General features: G+C 35.3%; 1 protein-coding gene and 1 non-coding gene across 6 annotated transcripts in view; both read left to right on the top strand.

The window, feature by feature from the left end:
- The window catches only part of ATAD2 (ATPase family AAA domain containing 2), a 94,160-nt gene that overhangs the window by 31,222 nt on the left and 37,823 nt on the right, over nt 1-25,115 (top strand). For all 5 annotated transcript variants that reach the window (XM_073230057.1, XM_073230056.1, XM_073230060.1 and 2 more), the window contains 5 exons: nt 3,750-3,854; nt 16,085-16,199; nt 16,452-16,567; nt 22,679-22,853; nt 23,688-23,776. In XM_073230057.1, coding sequence (XP_073086158.1) covers nt 3,750-3,854; nt 16,085-16,199; nt 16,452-16,567; nt 22,679-22,853; nt 23,688-23,776 — 600 coding nt within the window. The remainder of the gene's footprint in view (nt 1-3,749; nt 3,855-16,084; nt 16,200-16,451; nt 16,568-22,678; nt 22,854-23,687; nt 23,777-25,115) is intronic.
- Nucleotides 2,181-2,312, top strand: LOC118970710 (small nucleolar RNA SNORA72). Its single transcript, XR_005058766.1, has one exon. It is a non-coding gene; the product is annotated as a small nucleolar RNA SNORA72 (small nucleolar RNA).

A 25,115-nucleotide genomic window follows, 5' to 3' on the forward strand; every position in this document is an offset into this window, starting at 1 on the left:
AGAGCTTGTTCATAAAGCCTAAAAAAGGCAGCAGAAAATATAACATGGTGTGGGAAATCTTTATTTTTTCTTAAGACTGTTAATTTCTCAGAGTAAGGATGAAGTCCTGTGTGACTTCAACTATTTGAACAGTTTTTGGAAGAATTCTGAGAGGACTATCCCACTGTTTGATTGTAGGTGTTGAAAAATTCCTCTCCTAAGAAAAATAGGAAATTCTACTTGTGTCCCTGCATCTTAAATTTATTTTCAGAGTGTCAGAATCACAAATGTTCATTCTAGATTTCTTGTTTCATCATCTCTTCACACAACCAGAGCCCAGAAGGATAGAGGATCAGGAAAGTAACTTGTCAGGGCTGCCCAAGATAAATTGCATTTGAAAGGAGGCCACAGTATCATCAATTTTCATAGGCCCCTTAGAATATTCTTAAAGACTGATACTTTGGTAGTGAAATTTAAAGATCTGCAGAATAGGAGATTAAGGTATAATGCTCCCAGGAAACCACACCAAACATAGGTAGGGCATAAGGCCAGCCATCTGGGTAATCTGGTAAATTAAGGGACGGACCATTACTTTGAGAGTTAATTTCTTCTCCCATCTTTAATGGGTTTCTGTTTCTGGAAGTAGAATTTTTGTTGAATGACTACCTTTCAGTCACTATCTACATTGTGTCTTGTAGCAGGTAGAAATTTTTTTTGCCGCTTTGGTGCTCAAGTTGCCATATTTGGTTCACAGAGTCTCCCCTTTCCCTGTTGAAAGTGTCTCACATTGTTGCATAGTTCCTTGGGTACAGGACATTTTTCCCCTCCAATTATGCCACAAATGTTTGAGTACTACCTTGCCCCAAGCACTATGGATATAAAACCAAGCCAGGATTCCTGGCCTTGGGACTAGTGAAGAATTCTGACACATTTAAAGTATGAACTAAGAGATTTAAGCTGTACTCAGAGTCACATTTATTTTTAATTGAAATATCATTGATATACGATCTTATGTTGATTTCAAATATACAACACACTGGTTCAACAATTACCCATACTATTAAATCCTCACCCCCTCTACTGTGGTCCATCTTTCCTTTTTATTGCCAAATAAGATTCTGTTGTATAAATATACCTTATTTTGTTTATCCATTTATCAGTTGGTGAACACTTGGGTTTTTTACACTTTTTTGGCTATTATGAAAAATGCTACTATGTGTATTAGTGTATAACCTTTTGTGTGGACATGTGTTTTCATTTCTCTTGGATATATACCTAGAAATAGAATTGCTAAGTCAAATGCTGATTGTATTTAACATTTCAAGGAATTGCCAAATTATTTTCAAAATGGCTGCTCCATTTTACATTACCACAAGCAATATATATGAGAGTTCCAATTTCTCTACATCTTTACTAACACTTGCTGTTATCTAATCTTTTCCATGTATGTAGCCCTTTATATTTTTGTTTGTTTGTTTTATATTTTTACCAAGGTGGTGTGAATATCTCATCCCTACTCACAACCTTAATGATAATCATTTTGCTTAGCCTTTTTACTTTTTCCTGAGAAGACCAGCACCTGTTAATAGTTCATGTCTTGCTTCAGCTAGGCATGGAAACAAAGCACACATCCAAAGAAATCATTTGAACTTTGCTCTTAGTATCCATGGCAAATGGTCAAGAAACCTTGCAACCAGAGTACAGGATCTTCCAAGGATCTTTTGGCATACTTAACCATAGTGAAGTTTCAGGAATACTGCCTTTAAGCAGGATTTTCTTTAGTCCTTATGATTGCCTTCCTTTACTCATGTAAGCTTCAGTCTGTCATTTCTGGAATAAGCCTAGCCCTTTTGAACAAGAAAGTAACATAATAGCATAATTGCTTCACCAGTATTCCAAAGTATTCCTTACCTGTTGTTAGGAAACTGGAACTGGCAACTCTAGAGACTAGTTAGGTTCAAAGAGCTTGTCCATGCTAATTTTTTCAAAGTTTTTAGTAAAATGGGGGGGGAAAGAGTGAATGTGTGTGTGTGTGTGTGTGTGTGTGTGTGTGTGTAGTATAGGGATAATAGCACCTGTCTCACAGTATTGTGAGAACTAGATGAGTTATTGCATGTAAAGCATTTAAAATAGTATCTGGCACATACTAAATGTTATATGTGTTTATTATTGTAACTATAATGTTTAAAAATAATTCCTACTTTCTAATACTCTCACTATTCTGATTTTGTAATAATAAGGGCAGACTAAACATTCATTATATTAAGAACATGCATGTGTCCCCAGACTTAGTTCTTTACCTAGGTCTTGTTTTATGAATGCTGGTGATAAACTAAGTCTGATTTATATAATGCATCTTACATGGGAAGTATCTGTGACTAGGTATCTGATCAAAGTAGAGAAATGAATAGTATAGCTAGTAATCACTTTTGAAGATAACCATTGCTTATTTGATAATAACCAGTTGTCATTAAATGAATTGTATAACTTGTGTTTTATTTTATAGAGGAAAAAAATATCCCTACCTTGTAAATCCAGAGTTGGGAAACATATTAGTCTACAATGTTTTGCTGTCTGCTTATAATTTCATTTTTTTGTGAAATAACTGGAAATCATTACTGGTGACTGTAAGTTAGAGTTTCCTTGCAATATTAGTGGTAATATTAAATAAGTTAGCTTTTCATATAATTGCAGACATCTACTAGGTAGTTTTAGTTTCAGGCTGATCACAAAAACAGTCTTGGGCATGTTTGTGTAGGTTGGTGGTTGAAGATTATTTTATCACTTAAGTCTGTTTCCACAACCCTTAACCAAAATGCTTGGGGCCATTTGTGTTTCCAGATTCAGGTGGTTTTCTGGGGGGATTTACAAAGGCTACCTGCAACAAGTAAATAATGGAAAAGCTTATTTTCAGGTTTTTTAGGTATAAGATTCTGTACCTACATTTTACAGATAATCTAGATTGTGAAATCTTTTATATTTTTTGAAATAACTACCTAGGATAATTTCACTGATTCAGGAAAAGCTCTAGACCCTGCCAATAGAATGATTAAAGGTGTTCCCAAGTTGAATCTCTGTTTTTTGTGTATTTCTTTTGCAACTGTCCAAAGGTAGAAGTGAGTAAAATTTTTTTTGAATATTTGTAGCACTTGGCATCTTATTTAATACAACCAGCCTAATAATTTAATATTTTTATATTGTTTTGTGAGAAAATTGAGGCTATTGTGGATTGGGTAACTCATCTACATTTACATAGCTGTTAAGTGACAGTAAATTACAGGTGATGATACTGTGGATAAAAGCCCATCTTACTCCTTGCTATTCCCTAGCATTTTTTTTTTTAGCCAAAGGTTCCCCTTTGGTTTACTTACAAATTCTCATGTTTTCCTTTTAAGGTTTTTGACATTTCAAAATCAGGGATTCCCTTCCAAATGTGATACTATATATAGTAAAATTTTGAAAATAATTTCTCTAATTATAGTCCCAAAGAGTATATCCTCTGTATCCCACCTTTCTCTTTTAGGATAACTGATTTATATAAAGATTAAGAAGTCATTCTGTCTGGACCGTATGTTAATGAACATTTTATGGTCAGTCTGCCTCAGCCTTCTATCTTTTTTTCAAAAGATTCAGTCAATAGAGTTTACTTCATTCATTCAGCAAATGTATTCTATGATAAAACTTTTTGGAACATTAGGTATTTATGATGTTTACATTCTATGCCTCTTTTTCCTTCCCTCTTTCATCATAATTTCATTTTTCCTCTTTAGGCGAAGGCATGCAATCCATAGTAGTGACTCTACTTCATCTTCGTCTTCTGAAGATGAACACTTTGAGAGACGAAGAAAAAGGAGCCGTAATAGAGCTATAAGCAGGTAAGTACCATACTGATACCTTTTAAAACTTCCAACCTTTTTTTTTTAATTGGTGAGAAAGCTGAATAACTTGGGATTTTGTGCAGGTTCAATGAATTAAAAAATTATACAACAGGTTAATGTATAAATCAGAATGCTGTCTTGTTTGAAGTATCTACAGTACTAACAGGTTAGAATATATGTTTTCTTGTTATTTTTCCTCATTTTATTTCCTTAAGTCAGTATTTACCAACTTGTTTCATTTCAAATATTTTTTTTCTGTTTATAATAATACATTCTTATTGTAGAACTCTTCAGGAAAATTTAAGGGTTTACCCATTTCATAACTCATTGTAGTACAGGTCTACCCATGCTAATCAACTCATTTGATTTTCACAATAGTTATAGGAAGTAGAAAGAGCAAAGATTATTACCATTTCACAGATGTAGGTGGGTGAATGAAAAAATGCAGTGCTTATATTTTAATATAATAATATTAGAGCAGAAAACAATGTTCAGTGAAGCATAATAATTAAAGAGGTATCCAAACCAATCTTTGTATCCTAAGCTCTAATCTCTTACATCAGATTTGCTTTGTCCAATCAATATAGTAGCCACTAGCTACATGTGGCTCTTGAGCACTTAAAATGTAGCTAGTCTGATTTGGGGTAAACTCTAAAGTTTTTGTAAAAAAATACACAATGAGCTTTCAAAGACAATACAAAGAAAGAGAATGTAAAATATCTTGATTTTTAAAATAATGATTTTGCATGTTGAATTGATATTATTTTGGATACTTGGGGTAAATAAAATTATTCATAAATTTTACTTTCATTCTTTGTTTAGCGTGGGTAATAGAAAAATTTGAAATCACTTTTTTTTTTGTACTTCAAAACTTTACTTTAGTGACAGAATTGTGTGAACTAATCAGCAAGTAAGAGGTAAAAAGACTATATTTTCAAAAGGAGAATAAAAGCAGAATTAATATAAGAATATTTAATTTCCTTAATGAATTAAACAAACACTCCTATATGATTTAGTAATTCTGATGAACAATTCGTATTTCCCATTTCCCAAGAAGAATACCTTCTAACAAAGAGAATTGGTGCAAAATACATAACTGCAGGAGGAATAAAGTAGTGAATACAGACTGTATGAGGAATTAACAAGATTCTAATTATTACCCTTTTTATATGCGATGTGGCTGCTATTGCATTAGTCTAGAGTCGTGTGGTTGATGTTCAGAAATTGAGCACAGGAAGAGATGATTGTAGGGTGAATAACAAAGATGATAACTTGACCTGTGTACTTACTCAGTTTGTATTAATAAGACATGGGTTTACCCTAACCGATAGAATAGCTACAGTTTAGGGAGTTACAAAATAGCAGAAGAAAGATGAAAAGGGGAAGCAACCTTAAAACTAATTCTTGTCATGTAGAAGGAAGACAAAGTATACACTAAGGATGTAAGGAGGTAATGAAGGTGTCAGAAGTAAAGGGATAAATAAATTTGTTGTGCGTCTACTTTGTTCTAGGTATTATTCTAATAACTTTATGTGTATTGACTCAGTCGTATTTTTAGTGAGTTAGTGTGGCTATTAGTATCCATTATGAAGAGTTAGTAAACCAATTTGAAAGGTAAGGGAATTTGAGAGAAGTGGAGCTAAACCCTGAACCCTGGCAAGCTGGCTCTAGCATCCAAGCCCTCAGTCATAGCATTTGTTACATCACCTCTCAAGCCTGAAGAACAAATAGGATTGCTCTGAGGTTCAGAAGCCAAAGAAGGAAAGTTTCAGAAAAAGGAAGCAATTAACCAGAGGGTACTGCAGGCTATCATCAGAGAGATCAAGAAACACAACCTATACTGGAGATCTGGAAAGTGTAAAATGGCAGGTTATCTTTAAGAAATTACTTCAGTGAAGTGGGGAAAGTAGAATCAGATTCTGAGAGGTTAATACAGTGTTTCTCTACATGTTGGTGTTTAGATGGCTTGATTCAGAATCACGCCTGAGTGCTTTTTTTAAGATTCATATTCCGTGGATATACATTCCACCATCCTTTAATTAGGATTCCCCTGTAATATTTAGTGAGAAGAAATAGAAAATCAAAAAGGGGTAGAGGAAGAAGAAGAAGAGGAATGAGATGCCCATGGCCTAATGTGCATACTGTGTCAGCAATAAAATCTCTGATATCAGGGCCCTTGAATGAACATCTGTTTTTATTTTAACATTTGCTGGGGAGAGGCTAATTGCAAGCCTAAGATACTAATCAAAGTGTTTTCTTCCTGTTGTATTTTCAGTGATGTTTTAGGTACCCTCATATATCTACAAGTCATGAAACCAAATGGCTACTTCCCTCTAAATCTAGTTCTTGTGGTTTAAGCAGGCCTGAGCCTGAGAGGTAATTGGAGGATCAGATAACCCATCTGTGCAGGAGCACAAGGCTTACACCACAGTTTGCATCTGGTATTGCTCTTTTGATTGGCAATTTGACCATAAAATTTTACAACTTCATCATTAAAGAGTGTCCAAGTGTGTATACTTAACCCTCCTTCCTTCAGCATTTTTCAATATATCCAAAAATATTCCTTCAATATTTTCTATAGTTTTGTTTTATCTTTTTATATCTTCATGTGTTGAGGATGTTGTCTTCACAGGGTGGTAAGTCATTTTTTCCCCCAGAACTACATTTATATGTTTCACTTGATACATACTCATTGCACCATTACCACTGTATATTGATACCATGTATTCTATCATTTCTTTTACACTTTTCCTGTAGCAGTCACATACTTGCTGGAGTCCCTACAGCCAGGATATCTTGAGCCTGAGGGAGTTACTGGGACAAGGGGTCTTTAGTGCTTTTCTTTTTATTTCATTGACTTTCTGAAATTCAAGGTCTGTACTTGATGAACTGATTTTTACCCTGGAGTATCTGAATACGTTTTTGAATACCGTTACCTTTACTTATGTTTAATTCATTCATTATTAAATGTAAAGGGGACCCAAATTGAAAAATGTTAACAATAAACTATATTACTCTTATTTTATTTCAACAAAAAATTGAGGAATCACTGCTGCCATCACTTTTTATCAAGACAATAAGAGGTTTAGAATTATATTTAGTTGTTCTACTTTTAAAATCCATTTTTTAAACACACAAAAGTCACAATTTTATGAATGTAGGAACATTTTCTCTTCATTACTTAAATCTTTATGTCAGAAGTGACTAAGTTTGAGGCACTGTATGAGACTAATGTCAGAAAACCTAACATATCTTACAGGTACTCAATCAATATTAAATTATGATTATAATCCTGTCAGACACATTTTATTTACTCAGCCAGTCAAGGACCCCATTGGCCAACATAACTAATGAAAATGTCTCAATGTTTGTGATCCCTGCTATCAGGATTTTTTAAAATCCCTGCTTCTATAAAATATTTTTCCTTACTTCTTAAGTAGAACTTCCTTAATAATTTTTTTTTTTTGAGAGGGCATCTCATATTTATTGATCAAATGGTTGTTAACAACAATAAAATTCTGTATAGAGGGGTCAATGCTAAATGTACAATCATTAATCCATCTCAAGCCTAATTCTCATCAGTCTCCAATCTTCTGAAGCATAACGAACAAGCTCTTACATGGTGAACGAATTCTTACATAGTGAATAAATTCTTACATGGTGAACAGTACAAGGGCATTCATCACAGAAACTTTTGGTTTTGATCACGCAATATGAACTATAAACAATCAGATCAAATATGAATATTCGTTTGATTTTCATACTTGATTTAGATGTTGATCCCACATTTCTCTCTTTATTATTATTATTTTTATTTTTAATAAAATGCTGAAGTGGTACGTACATGCAAGATAAAGGTAGAAAACATAGTTTAGTGCTGTAAGAGGGCAAATGTAGATGATCAGGTGCGTGCCTATGGACTAAGTATTAATCCAAGCTAGACAAGGTCAGCGAAACATCCAAAGATGCAGAAGATTTCTCTCACAGCAGGGGGGATGAGGTTCTGAGTCTCACCTCTGTTGATCCCCAATTTCTCACCTGATGGCCCCCCTGCGACTGTGCCTGTCTTAGGTTGTTTCTCCCTTGAGGAATCTTACCCGTCTCTGGCTAACCAGTCATCTTCCGGGCCCATACAGGGAAATGCAAAGTTGATAAGTGAGAGAGAAGCCATATTGTTTGAAAAGGTTAGCTTTTTACTTCTTTGCAGATTTATGCCCTGTGGCTTCTATGCCCAGCACTTGTCTCGAGGTATCTACCACCTGGAGGAACTATGATACTCGGTAAATTCGATATGAGGCACGAATTCTATTTAAGGGTTGTAATTAGGAAGGAAGAAGAAAAGCTATAGAGGTAGCATATAGAAGAAAACATGGGAGGATTGATTATTTCTTTGACATATCTTCTTGTAGAGTACCTTAAGCATGTATAGGTTTTAAACTACCAACTAATTTGCGCTCACATATTAACATACTAGGAATACGGTGACATAAACAAAGCAAATCTATAATTACCATCCATCTCCAGTGAAGTCAAGAAAACCATTTAGGCACCCTAGGCATTTGTGAAAATTTGTCTATGATATGATGGATATTGTCCAACTGTACTTGAACAGTCTGAGAGAAATCAGACAAATTAAAGCAGCCCATTTCTGGGATCTGTTCACATCCCATATGTTCTTTTAACCGTAGATAGTCTATAGTCATAAGATTTTGGAGTGCTACAACTTGCACCCCTCCCAACTCCTGGTTGAGTTCCAACAGTACAGATCCGGTCAAATTCGTTGTCTCACTGTATGCACATGCCAGCCTAGACATCTCCCTCCTCATTCCTATGGCAAGTCCTGGAGACGGTGGGCTGGATGCAGCCACAACCGCAGCATCGTCCGGATCCCTGTGGAGGCTTTCTGATGATCATCCCCCGGCACAAGTCCTCCAGAGTGTGCTGATGCCGGAAGCTCCTCCTCATATCGTATCTTAGTTCATTTTCTGGGTATCCAAGCTAGGCTTTGATCTTCAGCATAGAAACAAACAGACCCTTTGCCCACATTTCGACATGCCCTCTATACCACTGTGCAGAACTCATTGGAGGTCAGCACACAGGAACTGCGTTTTGTTTTTTTTTTTTATTAAGAGAAAGGAATATTATCAGAAAAGAGTACCTCCATAGCTGATCATCTGACACCCTTTAAGTGATCAACATTAAGGATATTTAAAGCATGCGTTGATCTTTGATTTACCAATAGTTTTATCCTGTCAAGGAGTAATCCCCCTTCTCTCTCTTTCTTTCTTTCTTTTTTTTTTTTTTTTAATTTTTAATCTACACTTACATGAAGAATACTATGTTTACTATGCTCTCCCCTATATCAGGTCCCCCCTAACAACCACATTACGGTTACTGTCCATCAGCTTAGCAAAATGTTGTAGAGTCACTACTTGTCCTCTCTGTGTTGTGCAGCCCACCCTCCCCTTTCTCCCTCCCCCCCATGCATGCTAATCTTAATACCCCCCTTCTTCTTTCCCCCCATATCCCTCCCTGCCCACCCATCCTCCCCAGTTCCTTTCCTTTTGGTACCTGTTAGTCCATTTTTGGATTCTGTAATTCCGCTGCTGTTTTGTTCCTTCAGTTTTTCCTTTGTTCCTATACTCCTCAGATGAGTGAAATCATTTGGTATTTCTCTTTCTCCGCTTGGCTTATTTTACTGAGCATAATACTCTCCAGCTCCATCCATGTTGCTGCAAATGGTTGGATTTTTCCACTTCTTATGGCTGAGTAGTATTCCATTGTGTATATGTACCACATCTTCTTTATCCATTCATCTACTGATGGACATTTAGGTTGCTTCCAATTCTTGGCTATTGTAAATAGTGCTGCGATAAACATAGGGGTGCATCTGTCTTTCTCAAACTTGCTTGCTGTGTTCTTAGGGTAAATTCCTAGGAGTGGAATTCCTGGGTCAAATGGTAGGTCTGTTTTGAGCATTTTGATGAACCTCCATACTGCTTTCCACAATGGTTGAACTAATTTACATTCCTACCAGCAGTGTAGGAGGGTTCCCCTTTCTCCACAGCCTCGCCAACATTTGTTGTTTGTCTTTTGGATGGCAGCTATCCTTACTGGTGTGAGGTGATACCTCATTGTAGTTTTAATTTGCATTTCTCTGATAATTAGCGATGTGGAGCATCTTTTCATGTGTCTGTTGGCCATCTGTATTTCTTTTTTGGAGAACTGTCTGTTCAGTTCCTCTGCCCTTTTTTTTTTTTTTTTTGAGAGGGCATCTCTCATATTTATTGATCAAATGGTTGTTAACAACAATAAAATTCAGTATAGGGGGGTCAACACTCAATGTACAATCATTAATCCATCTCAAGCCTAATTCTCGTCAGTCTCCAATCTTCTGAAGCATAACGAACAAGTTCTTACATGGTGAACGAATTCTTATATAGTGAATAAATTCTTACATGGTGAACAGTACAAGGGCAGTCATCACAGAAACTTTCGGTTTTGATCATGCAATGTGACCTATAAACAATAAGGTCAAATATGAATATTCGTTTGATTTTTGTACTTGATTTATATGTTGATCCCACATTTCTCCTATTATTATTATTATTTTTATTTTTAATAAAATGCTGAAGTGGTAGGTAGATGCAAGATAAAGGTAGAAAACATAGTTTAGTGCTGTAAGAAGCCTCTGCCCATTTTTTAATTGGGTTATTTGATTTTTGTTTGTTGAGGTGTGTGAGCTCTTTATATATTCTGGACGTCAAGCCTTTATCGGATCTGTCATTTTCAAATATATTCTCCCATACTGTAGGGTTCCTTTTTGTTCTATTGATGGTGTCTTTCGCTGTACAGAAGCTTTTCAGCTTAATGTAGTCCCACTTGCTCATTTTTGCTGTTGTTTTCCTTGCCCGGGGAGATATGTTCAAAAAGAGGTCACTCATGTTTATGTCTAAGAGGTTTTTGCCTATGTTTTTTTCCAAGAGTTTAATGGTTTCATGACTTACATTCAGGTCTTTGATCCATTTTGAGTTTACCTTTGTATATGGGGTTAGACAGTGGTCCAGCTTCATTCTCCTACATGTAGCTGTCCAGTTTTGCCAGCACCATCTGTTGAAGAGACTGCCATTTTGCCATTGTATGTCCATGGCTCCTTTATCAAATATTAATTGACCATATATGTTTGGGTTAATTTCTGGGGTCTCTAATCTGTTCCACTGGTCTGTGGCTCTGTTCTTGTGCCAGTACCAAATTGTGTTGATTACTATCGCCTTGTAGTAGAGCTTGAAGTTGGGGAGTGAGATCTCCCCTACTTTATTCTTCTTTTTCAGGATTGCTTTGGCTATTCGGGTCTTTGGTGTTTCCATATGAATTTTTGAATTATTTGTTCCAATTCATTGAAGTATGTTGCTGGCAATTTGAGACGAATTGCATCAAATCTGTATATTGCTTTGGACAGGATGGCCATTTTGACGATATTAATTCTTCCTAGCCATGAGCATGGGATGAGTTTCTATTTATTAGTGTCCCCTTTAATTTCTCTTAAAAGTGACTTGTAGTTTTCAGAGTATAAGTCTTTCACTTCTTTGGTTAGGTTTATTCCTAGGTATTTTATTCTTTTTGATGCAATGGTGAATGGAATTGTTTTCCTGATTTCTCTTTCTATTGATTCATTGTTAGTGTATAGGAAAGCTACAGATTTCTGTGTGTTAATTTTGTATCCTGCAACTTTGCTGTATTCCGATATCAGTTCTAGTAGTTTTGGAGTGGAGTCTTTAGGGTTTTTTATGTACAGTATCATGTCATCTGCAAATAGTGACAGTTTAACTTCTTCTTTACCAATCTGGATTCCTTGTATTTCTTTGTTTTGTCTGATTGCAGTGGCTAGGACCTCCAGTACTATGTTAAATAACAGTGGGGAGAGTGCGCATCCCTGTGTTGTTCCCGATCTCAGAGGAAATGTTTTCAGCTTCTTGCTGTTCAGTATAATGCTGGCTGTGGGTTTATCATATATGGCCTTTATTATGTTGAGGTACTTGCCCTCTATTCCCATTTTGGTGAGAGTTTTTATCATGAATGGATGTTGAATTTTGTCTTATGCTTTTTCAGCATCTATGGAGATGATCATGTGGTTTTTGTCTTTCTTTTTGTTGATGTGGTGGATGATGTTGATGGATTTTCGAATGTTGTACCATCCTTGCATCCCTGGGATGAATCCCACTTGGTCATGGTGTATGATCCTTTTGATGTGTTTTTGAATTCGGTGTGCTAATATTTTGTTGACTATTTTTGCATTCATCAGGGATATTGGTCTGTAATTTTCTTTTTTGGTGGGGTCTTTGCCTGGTTTTGGTATTAGGGTGATGTTGGCTTCATAGAATGAGTTTGTGAGTATTCCCTCTTCTATTTTTTGGAACACTTTAAGGAGAATGGGTATTATGTCTTCTCTGTGTGTCTGATAAAATTCCGAGGTAAATCCGTCCAGCCCCGGGGTTTTGTTCTTGGGTAGTTTTTTGATTACCGTTTCAATTTCTTTGCTCGTAATTGGTTTATTTAACTTTTGTGTTTCTTCTTGGTCCGTCTTGGGAGGTTGTATTTTTCTAGGAAGTTGTCCATTTCTTCTAGGTTTTCCAGCTTGTTGGCATATAGGTTTTCATAGTAGTCTTTAATAATTCTTTGTATTTCTGTGGAGTCTGTCGTGATTTTTCCATTCTCATTTCTGATTATGTTGATTTGTGTTGATTCTCTTTTTCTCTTAATAAGCTAGAGGCTTATCTATTTTGTGTATTTTCTCAAAGAACCAGCTCTTGGTTTCGTTGATTTTTGCTATTGTTTTATTCTTCTCAATTTTGTTTATTTCTTCTCTGATCTTTATTATGTCCCTCCTTCTGCTGACTTTAGGCCTCATTTGTTCTTCTTTTTCCAGTTATCATAATTGTGATATTAGACAATTTATTTGGGATTGTTCTTCCTTCTTCAAGTGTGCCTGGATCGCTATATACTTTCCTCTTAAGACTGCTTTTGCTGTGTCCCACAGAAGTTGGGGCTTTGTGTTGTTGTCATTTGTTTCTATATATATATTCCTTCATCTCTATTTTGATTTGTTCATTGATCCATTGATTATTTAGAAGCATGTTGTTTGTGAGCCTTTTCGTTTTCTTTGTAGAATTTATTTCTACTTTTATACTTTTGTGGTCTGAAAAATTGGTTGGTAGAATTTCAATATTTTGGAGTTTACTGAGGCTCTTTTTGTGAGCTAGTATGTGGTCTATTCTGGAGAATGTTCCATGTGCACTTGAGAAGAATGTATATCCTGTTGCTTTTGGATGTAGAGTTCTATAGATGTCTATTAGGTCCATCTGTTCTAGTGTGTTGTTCAGTGCCTGTGTGTCCTTACTTCTTTTCTGCCTGGTGGATCTATCCTTTGGGGTGAGTGGTGTGTTGAAGTCTCCTAAAATGAATGCATTGCATTCTATTTCCCTCTTTAGTTCTGTTAGTATTTGCTTCACATATGGTGGTGCTTCTGTATTGGGTGCATATATATTTGGAATGGTTATATCCTCTTGTTGGACTGAGCCCTTTATCATTATGTAGTATCCTTTATCTCTTGTTACTTTCTTTGTTTTGAAGTCTATTTTGTCTGATATTAGTACTGCAACCCCTGCTTTCTTCTCACTGTCGTTTGCCTGAAATATGTTTTTCCATCCCTTGACTTTTAGTCTATGCTTGTCTTTGGGTTTAAGGTGAGTTTCTTGTAAGCAGCATATAGATGGGTCCTGCTTTTTTATCCATTCTATTACTCTGTGTCTTTTGATTGGTGCATTAAGTCCATTTACATTTAGGGTGACTATTGAGAAATATGTACTTATTGCCATTGCAGGCTTTAGATTCGTGGTTACCAAAGGTTCAAGGTTAGCTTCTTTAGTATCTTACTGCCTAACTTAGCTCGCTTATTGAGCTGTTATATACACTGTCTGGAGATTCTTTTCTTCTCTCCTTCTTATTCCTCCTCCTTCATTCTTCATATGTTGTGTGTTTTGTTCTGTGCTCTTCTTAGGAGTGCTCCCATCTAGAGCAGTCCCTGTAGGAGGTGGTTTGTGGGAAGCAAAATTCCTCAGCTTTTGCTTGTCTGGGAATTGTTTAATCCCACCATCATATTTAAATGACACTCGTGCTGGATACAGTATCCTTGGTTCAAGGCCCTTCTGTTTCATTGCATTAAGTATATCATGCCGTTCTCTTCTGGCCTGTAGGGTTTCTGTCGAGAAGGCTGATGTTAGCCTGGTGGTTTTTCTGTTATAGGTGACCTTTTTCTCTCTAGCTGCCTTTAAAACTCTTTCCTTGTCCTTGATCCTTGCCATTTTAATTACTATGTGTCTTGGTGTTGTCCTCCTTGGATCCTTTCTCTTGGGGGTTCTGTGTAATTCCATGGTCAGTTCAATTATTTCCTCTCCCAGTTTGGGGAAGTTTTCAGCAATTATTTCTTCAAAGAGACTTTCTATCCCTTTTCCTCTTTCTTCTTCTGGTACCCCTATAATATGAATATTATTCCTTTTGAATTGGTCACATAGTTCTTTTAGTGTTGTTTCATTCCTGGAGATCCTTTTATCTCTCTCTATGTCAGCTTCTATACGTTCCTGTTCTCTGGCTTCTGTTCCTTCAATGGCCTCTTGCATCGTATCTATTCTGCTTATAAATCCTTCCAGGGATTGTTTCACTTCTGTGATCTCCTTCCTGACATCTGTGATCTCCCTCCGGAGTTCATCCCATTGCTCTTGCATTTTTCTCTGCATCTCATCCCCATTGCTCTTGCATTTTTCTCTGCATCTCTGTCAGCATGTTCATGATTTTTATTTTGAATTCTTTTTCAGGAGGACTGGTTAGGTCTGTCTCCTTCTCAGGTGTTGTCTCTGTGATCTTTGTCTGCCTGTAGTTTTGCCTTTTCATGGTGATAGAGATAGTCTGCAGAGCTGGTATGAGTGACTGCTGGGAGAGCTTCCCTTCTTGTTGGTTTGTGGCCTTCCTCTCCCCCTTCGCAAGGTACTGGGTTCTTGCAGGTGTGGATGTGGTCTGGATGTTGTCCTGTGTCCTCTTGTCTCTATTTTAGGAAGAGTTTTGTTTGTTATATTTTCATATATCTATGTGTTTTGGGGAGGAGACTTCTACTGCTCTACTCACGCTGCCATCCTGGCTCCGCTAAAATTACATTTTTGACTTGCATTTTATTTCTTTTGGACAGCAATAATTTAGATCTTCCAAAAGCTGTATGCTTAGACTACTTGGATATTTCATGTTCATTCATAGAAATGTGCATCTAAATCCCATGGATTTTATTATACAGTTATATTTCTATTAAGAATTATTTAAGAAATAGCTTTTATAAGGCCACAGATGAAAACTTATTTATCTTAGATTTCACAGTGTAAATTTCTCATAGAGTTTGGAGGCAGCCAAAATTGTTGCTGGGAGTGAGCATTATGGGCTTGTGTTCAGTTGCCACAGTTATTTGCTTAGGCATTCTGGTGCAAGTGTCTTAATATCTAATAATTAGTTTTCATTCTTCCATCTGTAAAACAAGCAGGTTCTTCTAGGTATTTTTTTTGTAACCTACCATAACTGTTTTTGTAACTTGTTAGGTAAGTAGTGATTCATTCTTGCTTGAGACGATTGATGTAGATACAAATACTGGTGGACTGTGAGTATTTTGCTGAGGGGTATTGTAACAGAGCTGTTGCAGGTCTTGGGTGCACATTGGGTATAAACACTTGGGTTTGATTCTTGGATCTGTCTCTTACTAGTTGTGTGACCTTGGACATTTTAGTTAGGCTTTTTGTACCTGCATTCTTTTACAATAGGGGAAATAATACCTACTGCATAAGACTTCAGAGTATTTAATGAAGTAACATGTGTAAAACACCTGAAAGAAAACCACTGTCTGACAAATCGTGAACACTCCGGATATGTTGGATATAATCATTATAATATATATTAATAACTGCCTGAATTCTCAACCATGAAGTGCTTTGATTATCTACCTCTACTAATAAAGCTTCAGATATAATATTTCTAACACTTAATGTCTCGACCTATAAAGAAAGTGAGGAAATTGATATACATAATCTCAAGGTTTTTTTTTTTTTAGTTCTTAAGAAGAATGTCCATATTCTAACATGGAACTTGGGGGAGGCAGGTGAGGTGATGGGTGTTTTATTTTTTTAATCTTTTAGAAACAGATGCCTCCCACTAAATTTTCGGAAAGATGAATTAAAAGGAATTTATAAAGACAGAATGAAAATTGGAGTGAGCCTTGCTGATGTTGATCCAATGCAGCTAGATTCTTCAGTGAGTACTGTCTTAAAATGTATACTTGGACTATAATATTGTTCGTTGTTTTAGCTATGTTTTAATGTTAAAGAGAGACTCCAATTTTTCTAATTAGGAACTTTAATCTTTATAGACTTTTTTTCTTTAAAATCTTCAGGCAACAACTAAGATACTGTTGACTTGTGTTGGTTGGGTGTAATGTGGGACTTGAGTAACATTTTAATTTTGACTCCAAATCTAAGCATGTCCATGTTGCCCTTCCATTATCAGGTACGATTTGATAGTATTGGTGGCCTGTCTAATCATATTGCAGCTCTAAAAGAGATGGTGGTGTTTCCATTACTTTATCCAGAAGTCTTTGAAAAATTCAAAATTCAACCTCCAAGGTAACTTAACTATACATTTTATTTTAGCCATAATCTGTGCTATGCTACTGCTGTCTGGAAAAATAATGTTTCTCTGTTGAAATTTTTCAGGTCTGTAGTTGTTTGTTACACTTTCCTTGCAAGGTCCTGGATGTTATGAATATTTTTTACTCTCTTAATGTTTAACATGAAAAGGGTTTCAAAATGGAATCTCCATGAAAAAAAAAATCATTCCCCATGGCTTTCATACATTAGTAAAATTGTTTCCATACATACTCTCTATTCTTTCATTTTTATGATGTATCAAAATATACTTACATAATTCTAAAAGTCAAACAGTGATGTAAGTCATACGAAGAAAAAAATGGCAGTAGTCCCTCCTCTACTCCTCCCTATCTCAATTCCCATTTCCCAGAGCCAACTATTTTCAATTCTATTAGCTGTTAGATATTTACCTGTACATATCTAAACAATACGCTTATGGTATAATTTTTCACTATTTTAGACACAATCTTTATAGACTTCTAACTATGAACAGTAATAACTCTTTGACTCTTTTACTTTAACCACCCTACACATAGGCACATTTTTTCCCATCATCATATGCTACCAGTGATTTATTTATACATATATAAAGTTACCAAATCAATTTTCAGTGTTTGCTTTATGGTTGTGCAAATCGTTCTTAGAGCTGAGCGATAAATAGTATAACACACTACATTTCCTCTTTTTTTTAACCACCCTTCTCTTCCCCTCAGCTTTAATGTATGCCTGAGGGTAGTGTTGTACTTAGTTTTATATATTTATCAATTCATCTATAAAAGTGTTCACTAGAGCTATAAAACTCTGATACAGTAAAGCATATCAGATAATCTGTTGGCTCCTCATTTTTTAGACACATATTCCTGGAGCTTTTGTTCTCCTGTTTCCATATGTACTAGTTGCTTTTACTCTTATAACACAACTAAGCCTTGGGACTTACCATCACCATCATTATGAGATTTCCTTTATGTGTCTTTCAGTAGTGGGTTCCTTGCTTCCTGGATTCAGCTAAGACCTTCTTGGTTCATGCTTTATTTTAATGGAACACATTCCAGGAATATCCTGAGAAAAAGAGAGCATGGGGATATTTTATTTATTTTCTTTTTGAGAATGGTCATTGTAACCACATTCAAATGATCTTTTTCTCTTCCCCCTTCATTGTGCTGAGTATCTTTACAATTTAGAAACATGTCCCTGATTTCTGGGTGAGGGGGGGTTTATATCACTTCTTTGGTAATTTTTCCACTCCATTTTTTCTCTTCCCTCAGTTCATTCAGTCATTTGACTATTGGGCCTTCTGGATTAATCTTCTTTTTATACCTTTTCTCTCTTGTTTTCATCTCTTGATAGTAAAGGCTTTCCTTAAGTGTCTAGTGATCCTTGCCCTCTGTTAATATTTAAGAATGAAGCATGTTTTTAGGATCTTGCTAATAGGGCTTGTTAACTTTTAATCCTCACCTTACAATGATTGATGGGGTTGATTCTTTCACCAGAAGCCTTCAAAGTCTAGGAGTATTTTTTCCCAGAGACTAATCTTCAGTCTTCTAAGCCTGGCTGCCAGTGTTAGTGGTCGACCTGAGCCAGGGGTTGGTAGCATCCACCATTAAGTATGGAATTTTTAACTGAATCCCTACAACATCTCATCTTGTCTTGTGCTACAAACTAAACATCCAAGCAAGCTGCCTACACAGGGTAGGAAAAGGGGATCAGGGTGGTGTCAGTGTCTTTAACAATGTCTTTTTCTGTCCTCCTACTTTCAACTCCACCCTTCACTCCTGCCTTGAGATCTGTTGCTTCTCAATTCTGAGAGGAGTTTTACAAGTTAGCTTTCTTACTGCAGGCTTCTCTGTTTTAGCTTTCCAAGGTCTGCTAAGGTCATCGGCATTCTAACTTGGCAAAATTTTATTGGTCTTTTTTCAAATTGAGTGTTATCATCTTTTTTTCTTGTTTGCTTTGTTTTATGCGTTTGGTGGAAGTAAGGGGAGAGCACAGATAAAACCGTGTATTCAGTCTGTTGTGTCTAATTCCCGAACTTTCTGTACCACCGTGCTTTTTTATCCTCTTATTTTTTTCTTCTAGTTTGTGTATATTACTTACTAACTGACTTTTTTTTTTTCTTTTTTTCTGCTGTTTCCTTCCTTCAGTTTTTCCCTTGTTCTTATACTCCACAGATGAGTGAAATCATTTGGTATTTGTCTTTCTCCACTTGGCTTATTTCACTGAGCATAATACCCTCTAGCTCCATCCATGTTGTTGCAAATGGTAGGATTTCTTTTCTTCGTATGGCTGAATAGTATTCCATTGTGTATATGTACCACATCTTCTTTATCCATTCATCTACTGATGGACACTTAGGTTGCTTCCATTTCTTGGCTATTGTAAATAGTGCTGTGATAAACATAGGGGTGCATCTGTCTTTTTCAAACTGGGCTGCTGCATTCTTAGGGAAAATTCCTAGGAGTGGAATTCCTGGGTCAAGTGGTAAGTCTATTTTGAGCATTTTGAGGAACCTCCATACTGCTTTCCACAATGGTTAAACTAATTTACATTCCCACCAGCACTGTAGGAGGGTTCCCCTTTCTCCACAACCTCGCCAACATTTGTTGTTGTTTGTCTTTTGGATGGTAGCCACCCTTACTGGTGTGAGATGATATCTCGTTGTGTTTTTTATTTGCATTTCTCTGATAACTAGCGATGTGGAGCATCTTTTCATGTGTCTGTTGGCCATCTGAATTTCTTTTTTGGAGAACTGTGTTCAGTTCCTCTGCCCATTTTTTAATTGGATTATTTGTTTTTTGTTTGTTGAGGTGAGTGAACTCTTTATATATTTTGGATGTCAAGCCTTAATCAGATCTGTCATTTATGAATATATTCTCCCATACTGTAGGGTACCTTTTTGTTCTATTGATGGTATCTTTTGCTGTACAGAAGCTTTTCAGCTTAATATAGTCCCACTTGTTCATTTTTGCTTTTGTTTTTCTTGCCCGGGGAGATATGTTCAAGAAAAGGTCACTCATGTTTATGTCTAAGAGAATTTTGCCTATGTTTTTTTCTAAGAGTTTTATGGTTTCATGACTTATATTCAGGTCTTTGATCCATTTCGAATTTACTTTTGTGTATGGGGTTAGACAATGGTCCAGTTTCATTCTCTTACATGTAGCTGTCCAGCTTTGCCAGCACCATCTGTTGAAAAGACTGTCATTTCCCCATTGTATGTCCATGGCTCCTTTATTGTATATTAATTGACCATATATGTTTGGGTTAATGTCTGGAGTCTCTAATCTGTTCCACTGGTCTGTGGCTCTGTTCTTGTGCCAGTACCAAATTGTGTTGATTACTATGGCTTTGTAGTAGAGCTTGAGGTTGGGGAGTGAGATCCCCCCGACTTTATTCTTCTTTCTCAGGATTGCTTTGGCTCTTCTGGGTCTTTGGTGTTTCCATATGAATTTTTGAACTATTTGTTCCAGTTCATTGAAGAATGTTGCTGGAAATTTGATAGGGATTGTATCAAATCTGTATATTGCTTTGGACAGGATGGCCATTTTGATTATATTAATTCTTCCTAGCCAAGAGCATGGGATGAGTTTTCATTTGTTAGTGTCCCCTTTAATTTCTCTTAAGAGTGTCTTGTAGTTTTCAGGGTATAGGTCTTTCATTACTAACTGACTTTTAATTCCACTTTTCCTTATACAACTTTCTCCCTCAATTACCTTCTATAAAAGTAAACTTTTTAAGACTAATAAACTTTTTTTCCTTTTCCATTATAAAAGTTATATACCAAAAATCACTGAGTCGAATGTTGGTGAATTAAACATTTTTTTAAATCATAAAGGTATTAATATTAAATAGCATTTACTGCTTACAGGAAATGGTGAAATTAACTAGTTAAGATAATTTACTGAATTTAAAAAGAAACAATAAACTCATTTTTTTCCTCATTTTTCCTTCATTATAGCATGCATTTGCCCTCATAAAAAAATCAAATATATGGTTGTGTTAACCTGCTGAGTTTTCATATGGTATGTTCTTTTTCCATTTTAAGGACTGAATAATAGTCCATTGTGTAAGTGTGTAACATTTTATTTGATTCTGCTGTTGCTGACCAGTTTTCTCCTAACTTCATTATCATAGCTGTCAGTATTATGAAATCTCATTGCATCCTCTTTCTGTGAATCCTTAGTTCCTTCTTTCAGATGCAGTCTCACAAATAAGTGTCTTGGGTCAAAAGATCCTTTTTTTTTTTTGGTTAAGGCACATACAATAAAATATATAAATCTTAGTGTACAGCTTGATGAATTTTGGCATATGTATACACTCTTGTAACCATCATGCAACTCGAGGTAGCAAACATCCTCACTAATTTATCCGTCTTCCCTCTTTTCATCCATTCCCCCATACTCCCTTAATGGCAACCACTAGTCTGTTCTCTCTGTTTAGGAATTTATTTGTGTTTTGTTTGTTCATTTTTATTTTGTAGAGTCTATAAGTGAAATCACATGTTAGTCTTTCTCTGTTTGACTTAGCATTATAGTCTCTAAGTCCATCCATGTTGTTGCCAATGGCAAGATTTCATTCTTTTTATTGCTGGGCAGTATTCCATTGTATATTTGTACCATATCTTTATCCATTCATGTATCAATGGACACTTAGATTCATTCTATATTTTAGCTGTTGTCATAGGGATGTATTTATCTTTTCAGATAAGTAATTTTGTTTTCTCCAGGTAAATTCCCAGTAGAGTTTTACTGTGTCCTTTAGTATTTCTATTTTTAGTTTCTTGAGAATCCGCTATACTGCTTTCCACAGTGGCTGCACCATTTTACATTTCCACTAACCCTGTACAAGGGTTCCCTTTTCTCCACATCCTCACCAACACTTGTTACTTCTTGTCTTTTGGGTAGTAGCCATTCTGACTGGCATGAGGTAGTATCTTACTGTGGTTTTTGATTTACGTTTCCCTGATGACTAGTGATTTTGAGTATCTTTCATGTGCCTGTTGGCCATCTGTATGTCTTCTTTGGGAAAATGTTTATTCAAGTCCTCAGCCCATTTTTTAATCAGGTTTTTTTGATATTGAGTTGTATGAGTCCTTTATATATTTTTATATTAGCCCCTTATCAGATATGTCATTTGCAAAAATAGATACATTTTAAAAATCTGTAACTCCCTTGGCTTTTGTACATTGAAATCACTGGTAATTTAATTTGATTGTTTTCTTAACAGTTGCTTTTTTTCTCATCTGCATTTGATTATGTCCATTTCTTGACTATTTTTCTTTAATACTTTATTCTTATGTTTTAATAGATTTAATCCATCACTTATGATTTTTTTCCCCACTATTCTTATTTTGTTAATTGTCTTTCTGAGATCTTCCTTAAGTTTCTTTTCAAGAACAGTTATTTGGTGATCTGAAATTGATTATTTCATGTTACTTTGGTAGAACTTAATCCCTGACATGTTCTATTTCTAAATTCTTTGGTATTTCAAATGAGAATTATGAGGATAGCCAATTTTCTCAAGAGTTCTATCCTAAGAGCTATGAATAACTGGAAATACATGAAAAAGCTGTTGGCTACATAATGTTATCAAAAATTATTTTAAATTATTTTATGTTATTCTAGTCCCTCCTAGCCAGCCACCATTATTTCTTAAAGTTCTCACTCTCTTTTTTTTTTTTTTCTTACTTTCTCTCCTATTCACTCCCACCACTGTTTTCTCACAAAACTTGATATTATGTTCCTGACACTGACACCAAAAATTATAGCTGAAGTTTGTTGTTCTTCCCTCTGGTACATTACAAAAGTAAACTATCAAGTCACATTAAGCATGAGACTTCCCTGCAAAGTAGGTAATATGATGAACATGATGAATGAATAAAGGGAAACATGTTTCACATAAAAGGGTTTTATATAGTTTCAATATTTATTTAGTGGTACCAATATTAATTCCCAGGTTTTGTATTTTGTGGACGGAAATGATATTTCAGTTATTTGATTTACTAAGAAGTTACATGCATGTAATTGGTTTCTAATTTTATTTAAGTAGTCTACTTTTAAATTTAGTACTAAAATAATACTTATTATTTTATAGAGGTTGTTTGTTTTATGGTCCACCTGGAACTGGAAAAACTCTGGTTGCTAGAGCACTTGCCAATGAGTGCAGTCAAGGGGATAAGAGAGTAGCATTTTTCATGAGGAAAGGTGCTGATTGTCTGAGTAAATGGGTAGGAGAGTCTGAAAGACAGCTACGATTGCTATTTGATCAGGTATGATATTAAAGTTTACCTATATAGATCTATAATCAATGTGGATATTAAGTATGTAAGGATTAAATAAGTCTTGCATTTTAATCACTTTTCAGAAGTAGATCACATATATAATCTTTCTAGATTATTTTCCTTTGTATGTCAAGATAACACTGATTTATGATGACAATTTTATACTAAGAAGAGGAACTAATAATTGAGTTTAGTATATGGAGTCTTAGGTCTCATACTTAGAGAGTAGTAGTCTCCTAACAGTAGTGTGTTGTGTCAATATGCAAGTTGAAGATTAGTTTCGTCCTAGAGTGGCTTTCAGTTTCATATACTAGATTATATTAATAGCATGTTGTAAGATTAATACATTCTGATCTACTGAGGCGTATTATTGTAAATGCTTTTAATTATCTTTATAGAAGTTACTGAGGTTCTTTGAAATAGATTTTTTCTTAAACTGTGGTTTCTTGTTAACTGTCTTCCCATCCTGACAGAGAGGAATGGTATGTCACCATCTTTAATATTTCGTCTTATTTTGACAGTTGATCTTTAATAGATATCTGTTGTTTCCCAATAACTAGCTGTATAAACTCTAAGGTATGTAACCTGTGGAGTATGTATTTTGAATATTTCCAGTGGAAAATGCAAATAAAATTAAATTGTGTTATTCTAATTTAGTCTGAATCCTTAAAACATAGCTCTTAAGTCTACATTTAAGCTTGTAAGTTTTAAGTAAATTCTTATAAGCGAGTTGGAGTATAAGTGGATTAAAATTGTTTAAGTTAAGACTGCATATTTATAGCTTTTCCATGATAACATGCAACCACTGGACCTGCCTTCTAGGCTTATCAGATGCGCCCATCAATTATTTTCTTTGATGAAATCGATGGTTTGGCTCCAGTACGATCAAGCAGGCAAGACCAAATTCACAGGTAAAACTTGATTGATGGCATCTTTCTTCCTACATTTTGAACTGTACTGATTTGCGTGAGAGAGAGAATGTTAAGTGGTGAAAGACACTTTACAAATCAGTAGTTTCCTCTTTTTGGTACTAGAACAGAAGAAAAAGTAAACCAGTGGTTCTGGATGGCAGGATGTTCTCCAGCATGATATTAAAATGTTGGTTACGATTTAACTCATGATATAAATGAAATGCCCACTGGTCAGTGAGGTAAATAGAGTGAGGCAAGCCAATTGAAGGGGGTTATGGTGGGGGATGTGGCTACATTTCCAATTAGAAAAGCACAGCCAGTTGTTTTTTAGCTCTACCTTATTACTGAGGTGCAGAAGCTAACTCAAACTTGAAAAATAAATCTACTCTTTCTTAAATTTTATATTCAAATTTTTGTGTTAAATATCTTTTAAATGTCGAAAACAAATTCTGATGCTTTTATGATACTACCTGGGACAAACAAAATATGTCTTAGCGTGTACACATGACTGTTGGTTTAATATTCTAGTGCTAGCCCAACTTCCTCATTTTCAGGATAGGAAAATTGCATCTCCTTACGATAAACTGATTACCCAAGGGAACACTTTTACCTTAGTGTGAGTGACTGCCTCACCTTGAATCTAAATTTCTTTTAATCTCAGTTTATCTTCAGTTTTTCAGAGCTTCTTTGTGTATCGTCCCATGAATTACCTTTAATTGCTTAATTTGGGATACCCGAAAGCAAATGTTTGCATGCCTCCATATACGCCAGTATTATTTTTTCTTTGCAATAATAAAAAAGAGGAACAAGACATGATAATGTGAGTGATAAGTAGGCTTTGACTTCTCTAAACCTGACAGTATTTACTGTAGTCCAGTGGCCTTCTTTGACTTGACATTGTACAATTTCATTTGTTTGAGTAAATTAAAATGCGAAGTGCTATGATTAAAATAGTTGTGTCTGTACATACCAAACAAGTATTCATATAGACTTTTTATGACGCACTTCATCATCAGCTGTACTGTATTCATTGTGTAAATAGGGAGAAACATGTTTAACAATGCTACCATTACTTTGCAATCAAGTAATTGAATATTTACTATTCTAATAGTTCTAACTTTTGAGGCATTTCAGTAACAAAAATTACAGAATAATTTTAGCACGTCCATGTCATCTCATTCATACGTATTTTTTTTACTTATTTTTTTAGAAATTTAGTATATAAGTTTTGTGATTTCTTTTATAACCAAAAACATTAAAAATCTGAGTAAACATTTTGCTAAATTTTTTAGAAGTTACACATTGAACATGATTGAACTGTATTCTTCATCTTATTGTT

Source organism: Manis javanica, chromosome 2, assembly GCF_040802235.1.
Source record: "Manis javanica isolate MJ-LG chromosome 2, MJ_LKY, whole genome shotgun sequence".
NCBI classification, from domain to species: Eukaryota; Metazoa; Chordata; class Mammalia; order Pholidota; family Manidae; genus Manis; species Manis javanica.